Source organism: Rhinoderma darwinii, chromosome 12, assembly GCF_050947455.1.
Source record: "Rhinoderma darwinii isolate aRhiDar2 chromosome 12, aRhiDar2.hap1, whole genome shotgun sequence".
In the NCBI taxonomy this organism is placed as follows: domain Eukaryota; kingdom Metazoa; phylum Chordata; class Amphibia; order Anura; family Rhinodermatidae; genus Rhinoderma; species Rhinoderma darwinii.
The window spans coordinates 82,777,733-82,800,549 of record NC_134698.1 but is presented as its reverse complement, the minus strand read 5'-3'; the positions used below and the strand labels follow the sequence as shown (position 1 = coordinate 82,800,549).

At 48.3% G+C, this 22,817-nt stretch overlaps 1 protein-coding gene across 1 annotated transcript; it reads left to right on the top strand.

Annotated features, from left to right (window-relative positions):
- Nucleotides 1-5,590: 5,590 nt before the first annotated feature.
- CALM1 (calmodulin 1) lies at nucleotides 5,591-14,794 on the top strand. Its single transcript, XM_075844367.1, has 6 exons — nucleotides 5,591-5,717; nucleotides 9,498-9,528; nucleotides 10,731-10,874; nucleotides 11,760-11,866; nucleotides 11,944-12,079; nucleotides 12,469-14,794. Exons 1-6 carry the CDS (start codon nucleotides 5,715-5,717, stop codon nucleotides 12,495-12,497), a joined length of 450 nt encoding a protein of 149 aa, XP_075700482.1. The 5' UTR covers nucleotides 5,591-5,714; the 3' UTR covers nucleotides 12,498-14,794.
- Nucleotides 14,795-22,817: the final 8,023 nt, after the last annotated feature.

Genomic DNA, 22,817 nt, shown 5'->3' with positions numbered 1-22,817 from the left:
GTAGTCAGGGGTCTCAGTGGGTGCAGTGTGGTATATTCTGGGGTCTTAGCTGTAGTCACGGGCCTAATAATAATCTTTATTTTTATAGCGCCAACATATTACGCAGCACTTTACAATTTAGAGGGAGCATGAAACAAACAATATCAGACATTACATAGTCGCAAAGTTCATTTACAATTCAAATCTGGGGAGTGAGGACCCTGCTCACAAGAGCTTACAATCTATGAGGACATAAGGGAGACACAAAGTGTAACAGTGTTTGTTCTGTACAATGGTCCGGCCATTTTTATACACATGCGGTGGTAACATAAAGCTGCATGAGCCGGTCACCAGCCGGTATCCGTGTATGACGGACATGAAGAGAAGGAGTGTGAGGGAATCTTATTCTGATGACTAATCTAAAAGGAGGGCCATGGAAAGGAGTCAGATTAGGGAATGTTATAGGCCTGTCTAAATAGATGTGTTTTCAGGGCACGTTTAAAACTGTGGATATTGGGAATTAATCTGATTGTCTGCGGTAGCGCATTCCAGAGGACTGGTGCAGCACGAGAAAAATCCTGGAGACGGGAGTGGGAGGTTCGGATTATGGCGTACTGGGCTGTAGTCAAGGCTCTGGGGTCTCAGCTGTAGTCAGGGGTCTAAGCTGTAGTCAGGGCTCTGGGATCTCAGCTGTAGTCAGGGCTCTGGGGTCTCAGCTGTAGTCAGGGGTCTCAGTGTGGTATATTCTGGGGTCTCAGCTGTAGTCAGGGCTCTGGGGTCTAAGCTGTAGTCAAGTGTCTGGGCTGTAGTCAGGGCTCTGGGTCTCAGCTGTAGTCAGGGGTCTGGGCTGTAGTCAGGGCTATGGGGTCTCAGCTGTAGTCAAGTGTCTGGGCGCTCAGCTGTAGTCAGGGCTCTGGGGTCTCAGCTGTAGTCAGGGGTCGCAGTGGGTGCAGTGTGGTATAGTCCGGGTCTCAGCTGTAGTCAGGGGTCTCAGTGGGTGCAGTGTGGTATAGTCTGGGGTCTCAGCTATAGTCAGGGGTCTCAGTGGGTGCAGTGTGGTATAGTCCGGGGTCTCAGCTGTAGTCAGGGGTCTCAGTGGGTGCAGTGTGGTATAGTCTGGGGTCTCAGCTGTGGCCAGGGGTCTCAGTGGGTGCAGTGTGGTATAGTCTGGTGTCTCAGCTGTAATCAGGGGTCTCAGTGGGTGCAGTTTGGTATAATCTGGGGTCTCAGCTGTGGTCAGGGCTCTCAGTGGGTGCAGTGTGGTATAGTCTGAGGTCTCAGCTGTGGTCAGGGGTCTCAGTAGGTGTAGTGTGGTATAGTCTGGGATCTCAGCTGTGGTCAGGGGTCTCAGTAGGTGCAGTGTAGTATAGTCTGGGGTCTCAGCTGTGGTTAGGGGTCTGGGGGTCTAAGCTGTAGTCAGGGCTCTGGGGTCTCAGCTGTAGTCAGGGCTCTGGGGTCTCAGCTGTAGTCAGGGGTCTCAGTGTGGTATATTCTGGGGTCTCAGCTGTAGTCAGGGCTTTGGGGTCTCAGCTATAGTCGGGTCTGGGCTATAGTCATGGCTCAGGGGTCTAAGCTGTAGTCAAGTGTCTGGGCTGTAGTCAGGGCTCTGGGTCTCAGCTGTAGTCAGGGGTCTGGGCTGTAGTCAGGGGTCTGGGCGCTCATCTGTAGTCAGGGCTCTGGGGTCTCAGCTGTAGTCAGGGGTCTCAGTCGGTGCAGTGTGGTATAGTCCGGGTCTCAGCTGTAGTCAGGGGTCTCAGTGGGTGCAGTGTGGTATAGTCTGGGGTCTCAGCTATAGTCAGGGGTCTCAGTGGGTGCAGTGTGGTATAGTCCGGGGTCTCAGCTGTAGTCAGGGGTCTCAGTGGGTGCAGTGTGGTATAGTCCGGGGTCTCAGCTGTAGTCAGGGGTCTCAGTGGGTGCAGTGTGGTATAGTCTGGGGTCTCAGCTGTGGCCAGGGGTCTCAGTGGGTGCAGTGTGGTATAGTCTGGGGTCTCAGCTGTAATCAGGGGTCTCAGTGGGTGCAGTTTGGTATAATCTGGGGTCTCAGCTGTGGTCAGGGGTCTCAGTGGGTGCAGTGTGGTATAGTCCGGGGTCTCCGCTGTAGTCAGGGGTCTCAGTGGGTGCAGTGTGATATAGTCCGGGGTCTCAGCTGTAGTCAGGGGTCTCAGTGGGTGCAGTGTGGTATAGTCCGGCGTCTCCGCTGTAGTCAGGGGTCTCAGTGGGTGCAGTGTGGTATAGTCTGGGGTCTCAGCTGTGGTCAGTGGTCTCAGTCGGTGCAGTGTGGTATAGTCTGGGGTCTCAGCTGTGGTCAGGGGTCTCAGTGGGTGCAGTGTGGTATAGTCTGGGTCTCGGCTGTGGTCAGGGATCTCAGTGGGTGCAGTGTGGTATAGTCTGGGTTCTCAGCTGTAGTCACGGGTCTCAGTGGGTGCAGTGCGGCATAGTCTGGGGGCTCAGCTATAGTCAGGGGTCTCAGTGGGTGCAGTGCGGCATAGTCTGGGTCTCAGCTGTGGTCAAGGGGTCTCAGTGGGTGCAGTGTGGTATAGTCTGGGGTCTCAGCTGTAGTCAGGGGTCTCAGTGGGTGCAGTGTGATACAGTCCGGGGTCTCAGCTGTAGTTAGGGGTCCCAGTGGGTGCAGTGTGGTATAGTCCGGGGTCTCCGCTGTAGACAGGGGTCTCAGTGGGTGCAGTGTGATATAGTCCGGGGTCTCAGCTGTAGTTAGGGGTCTCAGTGGGTGCAGTGTGGTATAGTCCGGGGTCTCCGCTGTAGTCAGGGGTCTCAGTGGGTGCAGTGTGATATAGTCCGGGGTCTCAGCTGTAGTCAGGAGTCTCAGTGGGTGCAGTGTGATATAGTCCGGGGTCTCAGTGGGTGCAGTGTGATATAGTCCAGGATCTCAGCTATAGTCAGGGGTCTCAGTGGGTGCAGTGTGGTATAGTCCCGGGTCTCAGTGGGTGCAGTGTGATATAGTCCGGGGTCTCAGTGGGTGCAGTGTGGTATAGGCCGGGGTCTCAGTGGGTGCAGTGTGGTATAGTCCGGGGTCTCAGTGGGTGCAGTGTGATATAGCCCGGGGTCTCAGTGGGTGCAGTGTGATATAGTCCGGGGTCTCAGTGGGTGCAGTGTGGTATAGTCCGGTGTCTCAGCTGTAGTCAGGAGTCTCAGTGGGTGCAGTGTGGTATAGTCCGGGGTCTCAGCTGTAGTCAGGAGTCTCAGTGGGTGCAGTGTGGTATAGTCCGGGGTCTCAGCTGTAGTCAGGGGTCTCAGTGGGTGCAGTGTGGTATAGTCCGGGGTCTCAGCTGTAGTCAGGAGTCTCAGTGGGTGCAGTGTGGTATAGTCCGGGGTCTCAGCTGTAGTCAGGGGTCTCAGTGGGTGCAGTGTGGTATAATCCGGGGTCTCAGCTGTAGTCAGGAGTCTCAGTGGGTGCAGTGTGGTATAGTCCGGGGTCTCAGCTGTAGTCAGGAGTCTCAGTGGGTGCAGTGTGGTATAGTCCGGGGTCTCAGCTGTAGTCAGGAGTCTCAGTGCGTGCAGTGTGATATAGTCCGGGGTCTCAATGGGTGCAGTGTGGTATAGTCCGGGGTCTCAGTCGGTGCAGTGTGGTATAGTCCGGGGTCTCAGTGGGTGCAGGGTGATATAGTCTGGGGTCTCAGTGGGTGCAGTGTGGTATAGTCCGGGGTCTCAGTGGGTGCAGTGTGGTATAGTCCGGGGTCTCAGCTGTAGTCAGGGGTCTCAATGGTTGCAGTGTGGTATAGTCCGGGGTCTCAGCTGTAGTCAGGAGTCTCAGTGGGTGCAGTGTGATATAGTCCGGGGTCTCAGTGGGTGCAGTGTGGTATAGTCCGGGGTCTCAGTGGGTGCAGTGTGATATAGTCCGGGGTCTCAGCTGTAGTCAGGAGTCTCAGTGGGTGCAGTGTGGTATAGTCCGGGGTCTCAGTGGGTGCAGTGTGGTATAGTCCGGGGTCTCAGTGGGTGCAGTGTGGTATAGTCCGGGTCTCAGCTGTAGTCAGGGGTCTCAGTGGGTGCAGTGTGGTATAGTCCGGGGTCTCAGTGGGTGCAGTGTGATATAGTCCGGGGTCTCAGTGGGTGCAGTGTGGTATAGTCCGGGGTCTCAGTGGGTGCAGTGTGGTATAGTCCCGGGTCTCAGCTGTAGTCAGGAGTCTCAGTGGGTGCAGTGTGGTATAGTCCGGGGTCTCAGTGGGTGCAGTGTGGTATAGTCCGGGGTCTCAGTGGGTGCAGTGTGATATAGTCCGGGGTCTCAGTGGGTGCAGTGTGGTATAGTCCGGGTCTCAGCTGTAGTCAGGGGTCTCAGTGGGTGCAGTGTGGTATAGTCTGGGGTCTCAGCTATAGTCAGGAGTCTCAGTGGGTGCAGTGTGGTATAGTCCGGGGTCTCAGTGGGTGCAGTGTGGTATAGTCCGGGGTCTCAGTGGGTGCAGTGTGATATAGTCCGGGGTCTCAGTGGGTGCAGTGTGGTATAGTCCGGGTCTCAGCTGTAGTCAGGGGTCTCAGTGGGTGCAGTGTGGTATAGTCCGGGTCTCAGCTGTAGTCAGGGGTCTCAGTGGGTGCAGTGTGGTATAGTCTGGGGTCTCAGCTATAGTCAGGAGTCTCAGTGGGTGCAGTGTGGTATAGTCCGGGGTCTCAGTGGGTGCAGTGTGATATAGTCCGGGGTCTCAGTGGGTGCAGTGTGGTATAGTCCGGGGTCTCAGCTGTAGTCAGGGGTCTCAGTGGTTGCAGTGTGGTATAGTCCGGGGTCTCAGCTGTAGTCAGGAGTCTCAGTGGGTGCAGTGTGGTATAGTCCGGGGTCTCAGTGGGTGCAGTGTGGTATAGTCCGGGGTCTCAGCTGTAGTCCGGGGTCTCAGTGGGTGCAGTGTGGTATAGTCCGGGGTCTCAGCTGTAGTCAGGGGTCTCAGTGGTTGCAGTGTGGTATAGTCCGGGGTCTCAGCTGTAGTCAGGAGTCTCAGTGGGTGCAGTGTGATATAGTCCGGGGTCTCAGTGGGTGCAGTGTGATATAGTCCGGGGTCTCAGTGGGTGCAGTGTGATATAGTCCGGGGTCTCAGTGGGTGCAGTGTGGTATAGTCCGGGTCTCAGCTGTAGTCAGGGGTCTCAGTGGGTGCAGTGTGGTATAGTCCGGGGTCTCAGTGGGTGCAGTGTGATATAGTCCGGGGTCTCAGTGGGTGCAGTGTGGTATAGTCCGGGGTCTCAGTGGGTGCAGTGTGGTATAGTCCGGGTCTCAGCTGTAGTCAGGGGTCTCAGTGGGTGCAGTGTGGTATAGTCTGGGGTCTCAGCTATAGTCAGGGGTCTCAGTGGGTGTAGTGTGGTATAGTCCGGGGTCTCAGTGGGTGCAGTGTGATATAGTCCGGGGTCTCAGTGGGTGCAGTGTGGTATAGTCCGGGTCTCAGCTGTAGTCAGGGGTCTCAGTGGGTGCAGTGTGGTATAGTCCGGGGTCTCAGCTGTAGTCAGGTGTCTCCCCGGTGACAGGGTGAGTGCATTGAGGTACAGTCTCGGGTGAAGCCCGTAGCCCCGCCCCTTCATTCCTCGGCAGTGATAGGACTCAGGGGGCGTGGTTTAGGGCGTGTTGTGTGCCGCAGTCCCGGCTCCCGGGCGGTGTGTGGCCGTTGGCGGAGGGATACGCTCTTATAAAGCGCTGCGGCTTCGCCACACACCCCCAGCACTCTGTAGAGCTCAGTGCGCTTTGTGGACCTTTCTCATCATCTCCCTGTCACACGGATACCTAATCCTCCCGCCTCGCCGCCATGGTATGTAGCCGCCGCCCGGCGTGTCACTATGACCTCCGGGGCTGTACCTCTTCTGTACGGTAGCGGGTCCTGTCTCGTTGTGCCGGTTTCTCCCGGCTTATTCCGTCCTGACAGCGGCGGGCCGTCAGTGAGGCGCTGCTCCTGGGGGCGGGGCTCTGGGGTGCGGGCGTTGTGGTGCTGCGCGCTACCGCGGAGCCTGCCGTGGGCGCGCAGCTGCTGCAGAACCTCGTCTGTGGCGGTTATAGTCTCTCTATATGATTATTATAGTCTTATTCTTCCCTCTAGTAGTTATAGACCCTCCCTGAGCCAATTGGGTTTGTTTGTAGTCCATGAGGTCACGTCATTCTGTATTCTACAATACTCATGTGTTCTCTATGGCTGCGTTATACAGTATAATAGTCCAGTCCCGGTGTGTCTCTAGCTGCTGTGCATTATACAGTATAATAGTCCAGTCCCGGTGTGTCTCTGGCTGCTGTGCATTATACAGTATAATAGTCCAGTCCCGGTGTGTCTCTGGCTGCTGTGCATTATATAATAGTCCAGTCCCGGTGTGTCTCTGGCTGCTGTGCATTATACAGTATAATAGTCCAGTCCCGGTGTGTCTCTGGCTGCTGTGCATTATACAGTATAATAGTCCAGTCCCGGTGTGTCTCTGGCTGCTGTGCATTATACAGTATAATAGTCCAGTCCCGGTGTGTCTCTGGCTGCTGTGCATTATATAATAGTCCAGTCCCGGTGTGTCTCTAGCTGCTGTGCATTATACAGTATAATAGTCCAGTCCCGGTGTGTCTCTGGCTGCTGTACGTTATACAGTATATTAGTCCCGTCCAGGTGTCTCTCTGGCTGCTGTGCATTATATAATAGTCCCGTCCCGGTGTCTCTCTGGCTGCTGTGCATTATACAGTATAATAGTCCAGTCCCAGTGTCTCTCTCTCTGGCTGCTGTACGTTATACAGTATAATAGTCCAGTCCCGGTGTGTCTCTGGCTGCTGTGCATTATACATTATAATAGTCCAGTCTCGGTGTCTCTCTGGCTGCTGTGCATTATACAGTATAATAGTCCAGTCCCGGTGTGTCTCTGGCTGCTGTGCATTATACAGTATAATAGTCCAGTCCCGCTGTGTCTCTGGCTGCTGTACGTTATACAGTATAATAGTCCAGTCCCGCTGTGTCTCTGGCTGCTGTACGTTATACAGTATAATAGTCCAGTCCCGGTGTGTCTCTGGCTGCTGTTCATTATACAGTATAATAGTCCAGTCCCGGTGTGTCTCTGGCTGCTGTGCATTATACAGTATAATAGTCCAGTCCCGGTGTCTCTCTGGCTGCTGTGCATTATACAGTATAATAGTCCAGTCCCGGTGTGTCTCTGGCTGCTGTGCATTATACAGTATAATAGTCCAGTCTCGGTGTCTCTCTGGCTGCTGTGCATTATACAGTATAATAGTCCAGTCTCGGTGTCTCTGGCTGCTGTGCATTATATAATAGTCCAGTCCCGGTGTGTCTCTGGCTGCTGTGCGTTATACAGTATAATAGTCCAGTCCCGGTGTGTCTCTGGCTGCTGTGCATTATACAGTATAATAGTCCAGTCCCGGTGTCTCTCTGGCTGCTGTGCATTATACAGTATAATAGTCCAGTCCCGGTGTCTCTCTGGCTGCTGTGCATTATATAATAGTCCAGTCCCGGTGTCTCTCTGGCTGCTGTGCATTATACAGTATAATAGTCCAGTCCCGGTGTCTCTCTGGCTGCTGTTCATTATATAATAGTCCAGTCCCGGTGTCTCTCTGGCTGCTGTGCATTATATAATAGTCCAGTCCCGGTGTGTCTCTGGCTGCTGTACGTTATACAGTATAATAGTCCAGTCCCGGTGTGTCTCTGGCTGCTGTACGTTATACAGTATAATAGTCCAGTCCCGGTGTCTCTCTGGCTGCTGTGCATTATATAATAGTCCAGTCCCGGTGTGTCTCTGGCTGCTGTGCATTATACAGTATAATAGTCCAGTCCCGGTGTGTCTCTGGCTGCTGTACGTTATACAGTATAATAGTCCAGTCCCGGTGTCTCTCTGGCTGCTGTGCATTATATAATAGTCCAGTCCCGGTGTGTCTCTGGCTGCTGTGCATTATACAGTATAATAGTCCAGTCCCGGTGTGTCTCTGGCTGCTGTGCATTATACAGTATAATAGTCCAGTCCCGGTGTGTCTCTGGCTGCTGTGCATTATATAATAGTCCAGTCCCGGTGTCCCTCTGGCTGCTGTACGTTATACAGTATAATAGTCCAGTCCCGGTGTCTCTCTGGCTGCTGTGCGTTATACAGTATAATAGTCCAGTATGTTTAGCACATTGCAGGTGGCTCTATATTATCATGGCTCCTGTCCCTCATACCCTGCAGCCAGACCTCCTGGCATTGCCCTGCTCCCTCCTGGCATTGCCCTGCTCCCTCCTGCTTTGCATACTGCTATTTCCTGCAGGGCAGTGCCACTTGTCTCTCCATGACCCTCTGTAGGTGCAATGATCTGTACTGAATAGATGTCCTGTGTCATGGGGGGGATTGATGATGTGCCGGGCGGTTGGGCCAGTCTGCAGGACTCATAATAAGTGCCCTGCCGCTGCGGGTGTAATTCATTGCGGTGTGCAGAGGTCTTAAATCACCTCCAGCAACGCAGGAATCAAATGTTAATCTTTTGCTGGAACGTTTCCGGATCTGAGCTCCCAGCTGTGACCCTGGCGTGTTATTTTAAGCTTGGCGCTGGCGAGGGCTTATGTGGCGTGGTTACAGGTGGCTCGGTTATGGGCAAGGCTCTGTGGTCTCGTGGGTGCATGTCGTCCCTGCGTTTCGTTAATGGACAGTAATCACCATTTACTAAGTCACAATAGAGATGGAAATATGTCATGTTAGGAGTCGGTGCCCTAAAGATTCCCCTAGTGAGTCTCCAGCACTACGTTATAGTTCAATGAAGGGGAACTTACCCAAAAAGACTCAAGATTTTGGGTGCAGGGAGATGTCTTAGATTTGGGTAAGTTCCATATTAGAGGGACGGCAGAGACTTTCCCCTTGGGGTTTTCACCCGCTCCCCCACTTTCAGTGCACTGTATATATTGACATAGGACTGGTCCTCGGGCTCTGTGTTGCCAGCCTTGCACTGTCTACATATGGAAATGACAAGTGATACTTGGCGTTACATAATTAAACATTGCTCGTGCCCAGAAATCACATCATAGGGATGTGGGGGCAGGGCGGCTGGGTTACAGGACGCCATTTATAACAAATACACAAAATCCCGCAACTGGTGCTGGGGGCAACCTACGGGTGACATGCCAGGTGTCTGTAACCGGATGTAGGCATTCTCCTGCCAATAAGGGCTTTCTTTTCTCCTACCATCCCCCCTCCAGCCACCGCATATAGCATGGGGGGGGGTCCGCCTTCCTGCTGGTGGTTGAGAATTGGGTATTAACCCCTCAGCGGTGGTGACGTTGCCCCTGGCAGACCCAGTTCTTTCTATGTGATGTCTCATGCTTCGTTATAGTCTTCACCAAGGCTTTAAATCTCGCTGTATAAAGGTCCTGAGTGACACCCAATGGCTCAGTAGTCAGTGGCATTGTGGGTACCTGCAGGTGGAGGATTGCTGGTCCTTGTGGTTCAGCAGAATGATGGGGGAGGGGAGGGTTAGCCGCCTGGCCATTATTTCAGCCCCACCGTCCATGTAACACGTGCGGTTTATATTCTATCACTTCACAATGTTCCGTTTCTAATAAAATGTCTCTAATGTATTTTCCCCTCTTCAGGCCGATCAGCTGACTGAGGAGCAGATTGCTGGTGAGTAATTGCTTTTTCCAGGGAGCCGGGTAATTTGGTTTGCAGGCTGTTCAGTTGCTTGTTATCCGGCTATGACTAAGCTTGTTTAAAAAGCGGAGCCGGCCTCGTCAATCACTGCTTGTCCTTATTCTGCCGGCTACTACACGCCACATAAATCTGCGCTACTGCAGGAGAGGGGTGGCTTTGTGACAGTCTCCTGCTCCGTGTTCGTGCTGGATCTGAACACTTTGCAGCTTTCCACACAACCTGCCATCAGGTACTGGAGCTTGTTGGGTTTTTCAGGGACCCGGTTCACTCTTCCCTTTTCTGTTCTTATAACACCAACCTATTCCGTAACGCTGTACTCTTAACCCATCACTCCGTGACCCCCCCAAGAGCTCACAATCTAGTCTCGCACTAGGACCAGTTTAATAGGAAACAAATGAAACTATTATCATGTACTTGAAGGGTGGGAAGCAGCAGGTGAACTGGGAGTAAATCCATGAGAATAAACTCCATGCAGATGTGGCCCCCGATCATATACACCTGTAAACCATGCGCAGTCAGGGGTGGTGCTGACCACGGAGCTCCTCCGCACTTTGTCTTGATTTTCTTGCACTATATAAAGTCCATAAAGACAAACCCTCCCATCAGCTAAGTCGTTGCTTTACTACAATGTTTCCCTGCAAAAAAAAATAAAAAATACAATGTAAGAATGTGCTGCCCCTCCCTGGCCTAGAAACCCCCCCCCCCCCCGGAGTGTTCTGATATAAATGTTACATTCACACATTACATCCTTGCACGCTCAAGACTTTCTACAATTCTCCGGATTCTGGGCTCCATCTTCCTTTTATGCCAAAAAGACTCATTGGCTAAATTTTGGTGTTTCGTTGACAAATAGGAATGTGAGAAGCGTCTCCAGCGGCGTCTCGTGGCCTGCGGAGACTTGTAACATCTGCAGATCCAGCATTTATCTTCATAGTTCGACCTGTGATGTTTAGTAACGTTTCGGGTGCTGATAAAACGGGGGAGTTTGTACTAACTTGTCCGCACGTGCAGGTCGGGGCTCGTCTCCCTTTGAAGGACTTGATGGGGATTTTCTTATAACTAGAGAATGTATTTGGTTGTCTCTGTGCAGGTAGAGCAGCATTAGGTGGATTGTACTTGTACAGTGACTAAACAGTTTAATTGGGTTCAACCTTTTTAATTTCTCCTCCTTTCAGAGTTCAAGGAAGCTTTCTCCTTATTTGATAAAGATGGGGATGGCACCATTACCACCAAGGAACTGGGCACAGTCATGCGGTCACTTGGCCAGAACCCCACCGAGGCAGAGCTGCAGGACATGATCAATGAAGTAGATGCTGATGGTAAGTACAATGACCTGTCGTCCACACGTTGCCAATCCTAATCACGATCGCTGACTCTTAAATGGCTTCTTTCAGAGAGATTATATTCGGATCATGTCTGACTTCAGCGGTCTTGGGTTTGTCATGTAACCGTAATATATACAGGACATATTCTGCATGCTGGGATCTCTTGGTTAGGTGTCTGGGTGGGAGGGAGTAGACATTGCTTTGTGTAACAGTTCAAAGGCCACATCTGGCTTGCATTTAGTGTGGTATACCATGTAGTCCCCCCCCGTTACGTAAAATTCCCCTTTATGCATTGACTGCAGCCTTTTGGCTTCCTGGGCTACATGAGGCTCCTGATTTCTTAGACTAAACTTTGCAATATGCTGATTAAGGTGCTTTTCCTTATAGTTAGACTTTTTGTTACGTGCCGCCCTGAGATATTTAGGAATAATGTCACACGGTCTTCTCCTAGCATACCAAGTATTCGTCTCCGGACGCCAGCCCCCTGCTCTTAATCATGATACATTAACACTGCTGAAGTGCTGGACGGCAGCCAGGGTCCTGCAGTGCTGACAGCCACAAGTGGAGTGTAGCTAGCCGTGAACATCGCTCCCGGGGGAGATGAATGCAGCCGCTTGCTGTAGACAGGCTGCGAATGCCCGAGGCTGCAGGTACAGTATCGTTTATAGTGAGACCGTCAGTGCACCACTCTTGATGCTAAGCGAAGTAAACTATTCTAGGGAGAGCTGCTGACGGGGGCACGGTCATCAGCAGTAAGCCAGCTTGTGTGGCCCTTCAGGCGTTGGGCCCTCAGCTACGTGGCTTCAGTCCATTGCTGCAGTTAGGTCATTTAACTTCTTAAAAGCCTGCAGACAGTTGATTGAGCTTTTTCTTATCCAGGCAATGGCACAATTGATTTTCCTGAATTTCTGACCATGATGGCAAGAAAAATGAAGGACACCGATAGTGAAGAAGAGATCCGTGAAGCGTTCCGAGTGTTTGACAAGGTAACGGACCCCGGCCTGATGGTGATGAACAAGAGATGAATGAACACGATCTGATGAAGACTTGTGCTTTCTTATAGGACGGGAACGGTTACATCAGCGCAGCAGAACTCCGTCATGTAATGACTAACCTAGGGGAAAAACTAACCGATGAAGAGGTAGACGAAATGATCCGAGAAGCCGATATAGATGGAGACGGGCAGGTCAACTACGAAGGTAAGAAATCTGCGCTTCCTGGTCCTCCATTCACTGCTACAGAATAATTCTCGGGGCACCTCATTACTTCCAATAGTGAACTTGTAGAACAATCCTCTATTGTGTATTCCATATAATGGTGACCTATCAGGCCTCATCTACTAAAGAGGTGCTGCAGCGTCTTGTACTATTCCAGAGGTCGGATTAAAGCCACTTCATTGTGTATTGATCCAGCCGGAAGTCTCATCCACACTTTCCAATGAATGATTCTGCTCAAGTCACTTGGACACGGAGACCGGCAACATTTATTGCTTTGATATTCTGTACTGTCTGAGTTGTGACCGTCCCCGGCAGGACGATGGTGGGTTGTGAAGCTGCTCGGTAACGTCCTCCACGTTTTCTCTTTTCAGAATTCGTACAGATGATGACTGCGAAGTGAAGAATTCTCCCCAATTTCCCCTCTAGAAGAATCAAACTGAATCTTTTACTTACCTCTTGCAAAAATGTTCATTTACTCATTCTGTTTCTGTATAGCAAAACTGAATGTCAAGAAATACCTTCTGTCCACAAAACAATCTGCATGTAATGGTTGGTGGTCCTGTCCCCAAATCAATGAGTTTAAACAGTATATAAATACTCGTACTACTTTTTAACAACAAGGAAACACTTAGAGGACTCCTTTAAAGCTCCATTTGCTAATGATTACTCCACTGTTTGGGCTGGCCAGTTTTACATGCATGCAGCTTGACAATTGAGCACAGTCAGACCTTTGTATTTAAAACCAAGAAAAAGAGAAAAAAATATGTATAAAAAATTAAAAAAAAAAAAAATTGTAAAAGCAATTCTGCCATCTCCGGTGGATCCTGTTTAAATTTGTAGTATAAATTGTCCTAGCCGGTTTACACTCTCAAATTGGTTTATACCTCAGGATGGTATGGAGATGTTGGAAGCCCCCCAATATTTGAATGGTTCTTTTGTACCTGGTATGCTTCAAGATGACAACTCTACCCAAGGACGGCACGTCTGTTCTGATCTCAGTTGTTTTTTTTTTTTGGTCCGTGCTCCACTTGAGTGAAACAGGCGTTGGGCCGATACCATTCACATTTTTAAAAAACAAAATTGCTTAGTCGGGGGAGCATCTTTGGAATTTTTTTTTTTTAGAAGGAAAAAACATCTGCGCAAGACTTGGAGACAGTTTCCTATAATCTCTATAGGACTTCAGCACAACGATCAATGAGGCTGTACAAGAAAAACTTCAAAATCTCCATTCCAAGTTGTAAATGCTGGTGTGTGTGTGGTTTTTGTTTGTTTTTTCCAATAAAAGACCATTTAGTGTAATTTTATTTTATTTTTCTTTAATTTATTCATCCATCAATGTACAGAGCGCTTGGCGATCCTCCTAGTTGCAGCCTTAATGTTTCTGAGGATCTTCTTATTTTCTGGTTACATCGGTGTGTGACGCTTGTGTACGGGCTCTTCTGATGGGTGACGGTTTCTTCTCTGGTGCCCACTCCAGCAGCAGACGGGTCTGGCCCCGTGGCAGTGAGTGTATATTTTATAGGCTCTGGTGTCTGCGGAGAATCACTTGTTTGTTTGCGTTGACCTCTAGTCTTCTAGCGTGGCACATGGAAAAGCCTTTTATTTGCATGCACAAAACTACCGAAATAAAGGCACATTTTGGCTGATATTTTATTTTGTATAAACTGAGGCATAAAGGTGAGTCCTAGGTATGAGCTGCTGCGGGTACCAGTCACTTCCTTGAGCATTGTTTACAATGGTCTCTACCAGTCTAGAGGGGGGTGATGGTGGGTGAAGGGTCCCGGCTGACGTGTTTGTTGTGTTCAGTGGGAAATCTGATGGTTGCGGAAGTGGCATTTTTTTGAAGGCTGAACAGTCCTTATGATTGCGGAGTATAAACCTTGTGACCGTTCCGGTTTGGTCTCCAGTTGCCGGTCCTCGAGCCGATTGTTTAGGCTTCCTCATCTGGGACTTAAAACACGTTATGTTGATCTCTATGGACCTAGATGTGGATATTTGTAAAAGATCTCAGGGGCTTTGTGGGCGGTTTATTTTGAGAAGGGGAGGGGGGGGTGTGTAACAGAATCTGCTGTACCTGGCTGCGGCCTTTACCTGCGAAGCTCTATATACGGTGACCAGCGAGACACCCCCCCCCCCCTAATATCATGCAGTCACACTCTTGTAGGAGCTGCTACAGAAACCGCTCTATTTGGCTTCACCCGGGGTGTTTGTAGGAGTTGTGGGTGAGAAGACTAATGAAGTTTGGCTGCTTGGGAAAACAACGTGGTGGGCGTGCTGCCAGTCTTCAGTTCATGTGCTGCTCTGTGGACACCGCCTCCTTGGCACCGTTAATGTTTGGTAGCTGAATGCCGAAATTTAGATCATGCATTGGGCATGGTGGTGGTATGTGGAGAAGACATCATGTGGGGTAGGCCGGGGCGAGGCTTGAAACGCGTCTCCTGCTATTCACTTCCCATCATCATCATTACTGGGCTCTTGTTGGTGGTGATCACGTGGGACTGTGGACGTGGCACTTCCCTAGCGCTCATGCTACCATGGCTTGACTGGAAGCTTGTGCTAATTCTGAATCTGTGCTTGCACTTTAGGGAAGAATAAACAAACAAAAGACAACACGCTAAGCCTTGAAACAAAAGACCTGGAGGGAGTAAATGGCTGTCCTGTATTGCAACTGAAATTAATAAAGCCAAATGAAAACAAGTATCCCTTGTGTTCACTTATTAATAGAGATGGGGGGGGGGGGGGGGGGGCGAGAGACTGTACAAGACAAGCCTTATAAATATGGTTGTTTCATTTCTGCTTTCTGTCTGTGAATGGAAGCATTTTTTTATTTATACCCAGAGGCTGAAAACCTATCTGGAAAATGTGCTGCGTTCACGGCTGCTCGGCCAGATACGGCTGCGACACTCCGTTATCTGGATTGTAATCAATATTTCAATTTACTGACAGCAAATAGTGATTGAGAAAATGGTAAAGAATCAATATCAAAGATACCAACTCGATCAGACAATTACAGCACTGGTCCTTATACAGGGACATGGAAGCATCTGTAAGCAGCGTGCCCTCGGGTTTGGGTGAATCATATGTCTGCGTCATTGAATAGATGATTCTCTGCGTTTCTAAGCAAATAACCCCCAAGTGAAAGACAATTCAGCCAATTACCCCCCAAGGCGTTGCACAGTCACCACTTTGAATGTAACTTCCCGGCAGTCGCTGCCATTCCGGTTTGAAATGTCTTACAGCAGCGTTATGAAAAGGTTTAGCTGCATGCCCTTTGATTTTTGCATCAGGCAGAGTCGTCCACAGTCCTCAGCAGAAGAGGCTATGAGCCAACTTAAATAATTCTAGGGTGTAACAGGTGGAAAATTCTCCAGAGCTGAAATCTCCCAGTATCCCCAGCATATTTGGGGTCTGCATAGAACTGGTTCTGGTGATTGGCATTCTGGGAAATGTCATCTGATGTAGGAAAAAACAAACTACCCTCATGCATTATAAGAGCTCATCTAAGCTGTTGGGGGTCCGGTATAGTGTCTTTCCATAAGCTTGCTGACTGTTTCCAATCAGCAGAATCGTGAGTGCAGCTCTGGAGTATAATACAGGATCAGTACAGGATAAGTAATGTAATGTATGTACACAGTGACTCCACCAGCAGAATAGTGAGTGTAGCTCTGGAGTATAATACAGGATATAACTCAGGATCAGTACGGGATAAGTAATGTAATGTATGTACACAGTGACTCCACCAGCAGAATAGTGAGTGCAGCTCTGGAGTATAATACAGGATGTAACTCAGGATCAGTACAGGATAAGTAATGTAATGTATGTACACAGTGACTCCACCAGCAGAATAGTGAGTGCAGCTCTGGAGTATAATACAGGATATAACTCGGGATCAGTACAGGATAAGTAATGTAATGTATGTACACAGTGACTCCACCAGCAGAATAGTGATTGCAGCTCTGGAGTATAATACAGGATGTAACTCGGGATCAGCACAGGATAAGTAATGTATGTACACAGTGACTCCACCAGCAGAATAGTGAGTGCAGCTCTGGAGTATAATACAGGATATAACTCTGGATAAGTAATGCAATGTATGTACACAGTGACTCCACCAGCAGAATAGTGAGTGCAGCTCTGGAGTATAATACAGGATATAACTCTGGATCAGTGCAGGATAAGTAATATAATGTATGTATACAATGACTCTACCAGCAGAATAGTGAGTGCAGCTCTGGAGTATAATACAGGATATAACTGGATCAGTACAGGATAAGTTATACAATGCAAACAGGTGTGTTAAGTCTCCACTTCATTTGCTGTGCAGATAAATACAACCTCTTCTGAGTCGAGGAGAGGTTGACTGTAGGACAGGTGAATTCAATCTATTGCTTCCTGTTATCAGCTATTTTACACTGGGGAGAGGCTGACGGTAGTGTTGTTCATTGGCATGAATGAAACCTCCCCCTCCCCCATGATCGCTGCAGAAAACAGTATCAAGTCCTATGTGAAAAATATTCTACAACTCAGATTTCTCAATTCTTTGCGTGGTGAAATATTTTTCCCAGAGGCTTAAATGGTAACGTTTTTCACCGCATATATTTACGCTGCAGAAATGAACGGCAAATCCGCCACGTGTGTCTCTTATAAGCCCTGGTCGTTTAGATTACCGGCCCTCTTACACTTCAGCTTCATTGCAGACATTCATGGGAAATGAAGTTACAACTTTTATATTTTTATATATTTTTTGGAGTCTATCCCAGGCTGCCATTCATTCCTCTGTTGTCACTTTCTCCGGTTCACTGCAGATTCGTCATCAGGTTATTTAGTTTTGGCTGCATATTTATCTGTCGTTGTACCCGCTGTGATCCCCAGAGATAGAATCCAGAGCAGCCTTGGCGATGCCATCTGACATTGCCCAATCTCTGAACTCGTTTACCTTTTAAGTCATTGGATTCCCTCTGCTGGGTCTATCCTGGAGATTCCTTTTACCCTTTGCTGGCGGCCGGGTGCAGGAATAACTGCTGCACAGGGTACACATGCAGTGCCATCTTCCTCTACAAAAGACGGTGGGGGTACAGGTGGCACTTCAGCACTACTGCTGTGACACAGAGGGTGGCCATGCTGGTTTCATCCAGAGTGTAGAGCTCCAGCGTGGTCACCCTTGGCATCTATCTGAACTTGTTTGGTCCCTAATAAATAACTACAATAGGAGACTGAATGGAGCTGATCAGTTTTCAGACAACACAATGAAATGCGTGGGGACAGGGGGAAGACTATATATACACACTACTGCAGATGATCTGGTGGGTGTCTCACCAATGACCTTATACTACCCCCTAACTCAGGGCTATATTAAAGGGAGGGGCACAAGGGGAACGTGCCCAAGGATCATTGGGGATCTAGAATGCCTCCATGACGGTTCTCCAGATTTTTCCAGTTACACCCCAGCAGTCACTATCTGTTAGTGTTCACACTGCTCACCTCTGGGACCTCCACCTCTCAGGAAAATGGGGTTCCCTGAGGGCTATCCAGCGATACCATCCTGCTAGGAAGAGTTGGCGCTTGTGCGTGTCCCTCTTTTTTCGAAGTCTGTGAGTCTCTGTTTTGGGTGGCACCATAACTCCCATTGGAGAGGGCCATGGGCATGTGCACCCACCTCTCCTATATCTGGCTATGACAGGGGTTCGGGTGGGTGGGATAGGGGCCTCCACTAACCTTAATCTGGCCTTGCACGGAGTAGATAGACAATACCAGCGAGCCTCCAAACCAAGGACAACCAATATACATTGTGGAAGAACATTTGAGCCTCCCGTACACTTACAAAAGCTGGCGCCTAATCACTCGTTCCGCTGACATCCTTTCCTCCCACCTCCCCTATAAATATATACATATATACACACACACACACACGCTCGGCTTAGCCCGCATGCGTTTTCAATGGGAATAATCTTATTTTCTGCAGAAGCAAAGAATAGCCCGTGTTGAAATCCGGCATGCCCGATCCTTCTTTCCGAAGGCCAGGATGCCCCCATTCACATTAGATAGTCGTCTGGTTGCCCCTGAAATCAGTGGGTTGGGTCGGCTTTCATCTAACGGGTATGAGCACCTTACTCTACCGGACGCGCTCATATCGGTCACGGATCAGCAGAAAGCGGCGTCTCATACAGGACAGATGTTTAAAAACATGAATTTCTAGATAACTTCTCTACTGTGGAAACAGGAAGGAAATAACTTCATCTCTTCTCAACCTCCAACCGGCACCAGTGTCAACCTGAGCCCAGCTCAACCCGACCGATGATGTCATCGGACACAAGACGTCGGGTCAGCGCATTATGGCCGAACTCATGTGCTGGTAACCAGCAGCCATCTATCCAACCCGTCCCGATTAGGAATCTGATCAGTACACGCGGGTTATTAGGACATAATGAATGACTGACCTGCCTGACTCATAACCTGGACGTTCATGGCAAATAGGTGTCAGACTCCTCCCCTTTGTTATTTTCCATTCTGTACGTGTCAGTTGTCAGAGGCGCAGTCATGTGATGACTAAGCTCCACCCACTGAGGCCTTTAAAGAGAAATGGTGGAAATAACGCACCATGAGATTTTATATTTAAAGCCCAATAATCAATGTAACATCATGTGCCGACCCGGATCAGAAACGAATGGGAAAAAATATTTGTAGCCACCAATCAGATTCTTTGTTTTGTCTTCTTGTTTTTTTAAGCTTCTGTGTCTTTGCTGCTACCGATGTACATTATATACGGTTTATATGTATATATTTTAGATTGCGCCCACTTGACCTGCCCATCCTCCGAGTCCTGGGTCTAAACCGGACCATAGACATTCATGCCGGACGATTTCAATGGTGTTTTCCGATCGTCATCCACCGATTGGCCTAAACCGACTGATAACCAAGAACCGGTTGCCGTTGAGCTCTGCCGCGGTGGGTTTTACAGCGACACCGCACAATAGCAGCTCCATTCCAGCTTAGGATACAGTATAGATTACGCTGTAGCCGCATGTTTTCTGGTCTCTTGTTCCTATGACATTTCAGTTTTTGGGTTGGCGGGAGCCGGCAGGAGGACAGCAGAGCAGCAGCAGCTCCGCTCCCATTTGCATGGAGCAGACGATAATTCCTTATATGGTGTGAATGGGGCAATACGGCTTTTCCCAGGCTGCAAGCTGCCGAATAGCTGAGCGCTGTCAGCAATGAAAGTCTCCTGACCTCTCCATGGGCACGGGCCGGGAGCAGCCTCCAAATACACGCACAACTGGGATGAATTAGGAATCTAAATATCAAAACAGCACCTATTACCCGTCAGCATATTCTGGGTTAAGAGGTGGCCAGAAAGTCTATTGTATACATGCGACGGTTGGCCAATAGATATATAAATGGCACGAATAAGTAGAGATCCATGGCGATAGGCATGTGGATTAATAGGACGTGTTTCCTTTAAATGTTAACCCCTTGCTTGCTGCAATAGACACATCTGCTGTGTATAGAGCCTGGGGTCCCTGCAGCTAGAGGAGCGGTATGAGGAATATAGAGCTGGGATTGGAGCTCTGCAGAAAAGAGACTGGGCTAATGCTGTGCCGGTTATTGACAGATCCGAACATGCCAAAAGCACCGCAGCTCCTCTGCATTGCAGGGCTCCTGGGCACAACATTAATATAGGCAGTGGGCAGCAGATAATCCACCACTGCTGCATGCAGTGAACGTGTAAGATAGTAATGGCTGCAGTATTAAATTCCATAGGCGGAGAGCTCCCCCCATGTCAATATGAAAGCTGGGAGCCCCTGGGGCCCAGGGAAACTGTCCTGCAGAATGTGATGACATCACACTGCATAGGATCTATATACAGTATAAAGCGGTGTAGCAGGGGTGACATCATCATGCAATTGCCGGGATGTCAGTGCGTCTACATCAACCACATATAGTGCACAGCTGCTCTCTTATACAGCGTCACAGGCCTATGAGCACTCCAGGGGCGGAGGCCTGGTTTCAACTGCTACATCTGCACCCACTATTTACTGACTGCCATTCACTGACAGCAAGGAAAGATCTTGAAAATGGTGAGACATTAAAACAACATGAATTAGAATGTTACAATGAACCACTGGAATTGTGGCTGCAGCTCTGGCTGTGACTAGAGTAGAAGACATGATATTACTCAGTACATTATATGAAGTAACAGGTGGAGGTCTGACATTTTTGCTCAGACATTAGAATGGCGCAGTCACACGCACTGAATTGATGGCATTTTGGACACGTAATACATTCGCCATTGATGTTTTTTGTTTTTTTTTATTATTAAGGGTTTGCTTATAGGCTCTCTGCACCTAATTAATTTAATTGACCGGGTGACTTTATGGTCCTGGCGCGGGGTTGGCGGTGCTGTGATTGCATGGCTGGCTGCTCTTGGCCTCGCGGCGCGGTTCGGCAGGTGTACGGGGGACGAGCTGTATCTATACTTTGCTATTGACCTGCACAGTGGTTTGTGGCGGTTTCCAGACAGTCTCCTAGCAACCGCCTGCTGAGATCTGCCTGAAGGCCTCGTATGTGCCAGAGCTGGGAGCGGCCCCCGGCGTGCACCGCGTGTGCCGTGTCCACAGGAAATGATTCACTCCATCCACAATGCACAAATGTACACAAGAGAGGGGGAGGTGTAGGACGTGTGCACAGAAAGGTGTGTGTGTGTGTATAGATGTGTGTATAGGTGTGTGTGTATGAGGCGTGTATATAGGTGTGTGCGAGGCGAGTATATAGGTGTGTGCAAAGCGTGTATATAGATGTGTATGAGGCGCATGCATATAGATGCGTATGAAGTGTATATATAGATGTGTACAATGTATGTGTGTGTGTGTATATATAGATGTGTACGGTGTGTGTGTATATAGATGTGTGTGTATATAGATGTGTACGATGTGTGTGTATATAGATGTGTACGGTGTGTGTATATAGATGTGTACGGTGTGTGTGTATATAGATGTGTGTGTATATAGATGTGTGTGTGTGTGTATATAGATGTGTACGGTGTGTGTGTATATAGATGTGTGTGTGTATAGATGTGTACGGTGTGTGTGTATATAGATGTGTGTGTATATAGATGTGTGTGTATATAGATGTGTGTGTATATAGATGTGTACGGTGTGTGTGTATATAGATGTGTGTGTATATAGATGTGTGTGTGTATATAGATGTGTGTGTATATAGATGTGTACGGTGTGTGTGTATATAGATGTGTGTGTGTATATAGATGTGTGTGTGTATATAGATGTGTGTGTGTATATAGATGTGTGTGTGTGTGTGTGTGTGTGTGTGTGTATATAGATGTGTGTGTGTGTGTGTATAGATGTGTGTGTATAGATGTGTACGATGTGTGTGTATATAGATGTGTATGATGTGTGTATATATTCCAGTTACTTATATAGTGCCAACATATTACGCAGTGTGTGTAGATTGTGTACGATGTGTGTGTATAGATGTGTGTATATAGATGTGTGTGTATAGATGTGTACGATGTGTGTGTATAGATGTGTACGATGTGTGTGTATAGATGTGTACGATGTGTGTGTGTATATAATATAGATGTGTACGGTGTGTGTGTGTGTGTGTGTGTATATATATATATATATATATGTGTACGGTGTGTGTATAGATGTGTGCGATGTGTGTGTATATAGATGTGTATGATGTGTGTATATATTCCAGTTACTTATATAGCGCCAACATATTACGCAGTGTGTGTATATAGATGTGTGTGAATATAGATGTGTACGATGTGTGTGTATATAGATGTGTACGATGTGTGTGTATATAGATGTGTATGATGTGTGTATATAGATGTGTGTGTATAAGATGTGTACGATGTGTGTGTATATAGATGTGTGTGTGTATATAGATGTGTACGATGTGTGTGTATATAGATGTGTATGATGTGTGTGTATAGATGTGTACGATGTGTGTGTATATAGATGTGTATGATGTGTGTATATAGATGTGTGTGTATATAGATGTGTGTGTATATAGATGTGTATGATGTGTGTGTGTATATAGATGTGTATGATGTGTGTATATAGATGTGTGTGTATAAGATGTGTACGATGTGTGTGTATATAGATGTGTGTGTGTATATAGATGTGTGTGTATATAGATGTGTGTGTATATAGATGTGTGTGTGTGTGTATATAGATGTGTATGATGTGTGTGTATATAGATGTATATGATGTGTGTATATAGATGTGTGTGTATAGATGTGTACGATGTGTGTGTATATAGATGTGTGTGTATATAGATGTGTGTGTATATAGATGTGTACGATGTGTGTGTATATAGATGTGTGTGTGTATATAGATGTGTGTGTATATAGATGTGTACGATGTGTGTGTATAGATGTGTGTATATAGATGTGTGTGTGTATATAGATGTGTGTGTATAGATGTGTATGATGTGTGTGTATATAGATGTGTGTGTGTATATAGATGTGTGTGTATAGATGTGTACGATGTGTGTGTATATAGATGTGTGTGTGTATATAGATGTGTGTGTGTATATAGATGTGTGTGTATAGATGTGTGTGTATAGATGTGTATGATGTGTGTATATAGATGTGTGTGTATATAGATGTGTGTGTATATAGATGTGTATGATGTGTGTATATAGATGTGTGTGTATAAGATGTCTACGATGTGTGTGTATATAGATGTGTGTGTGTATA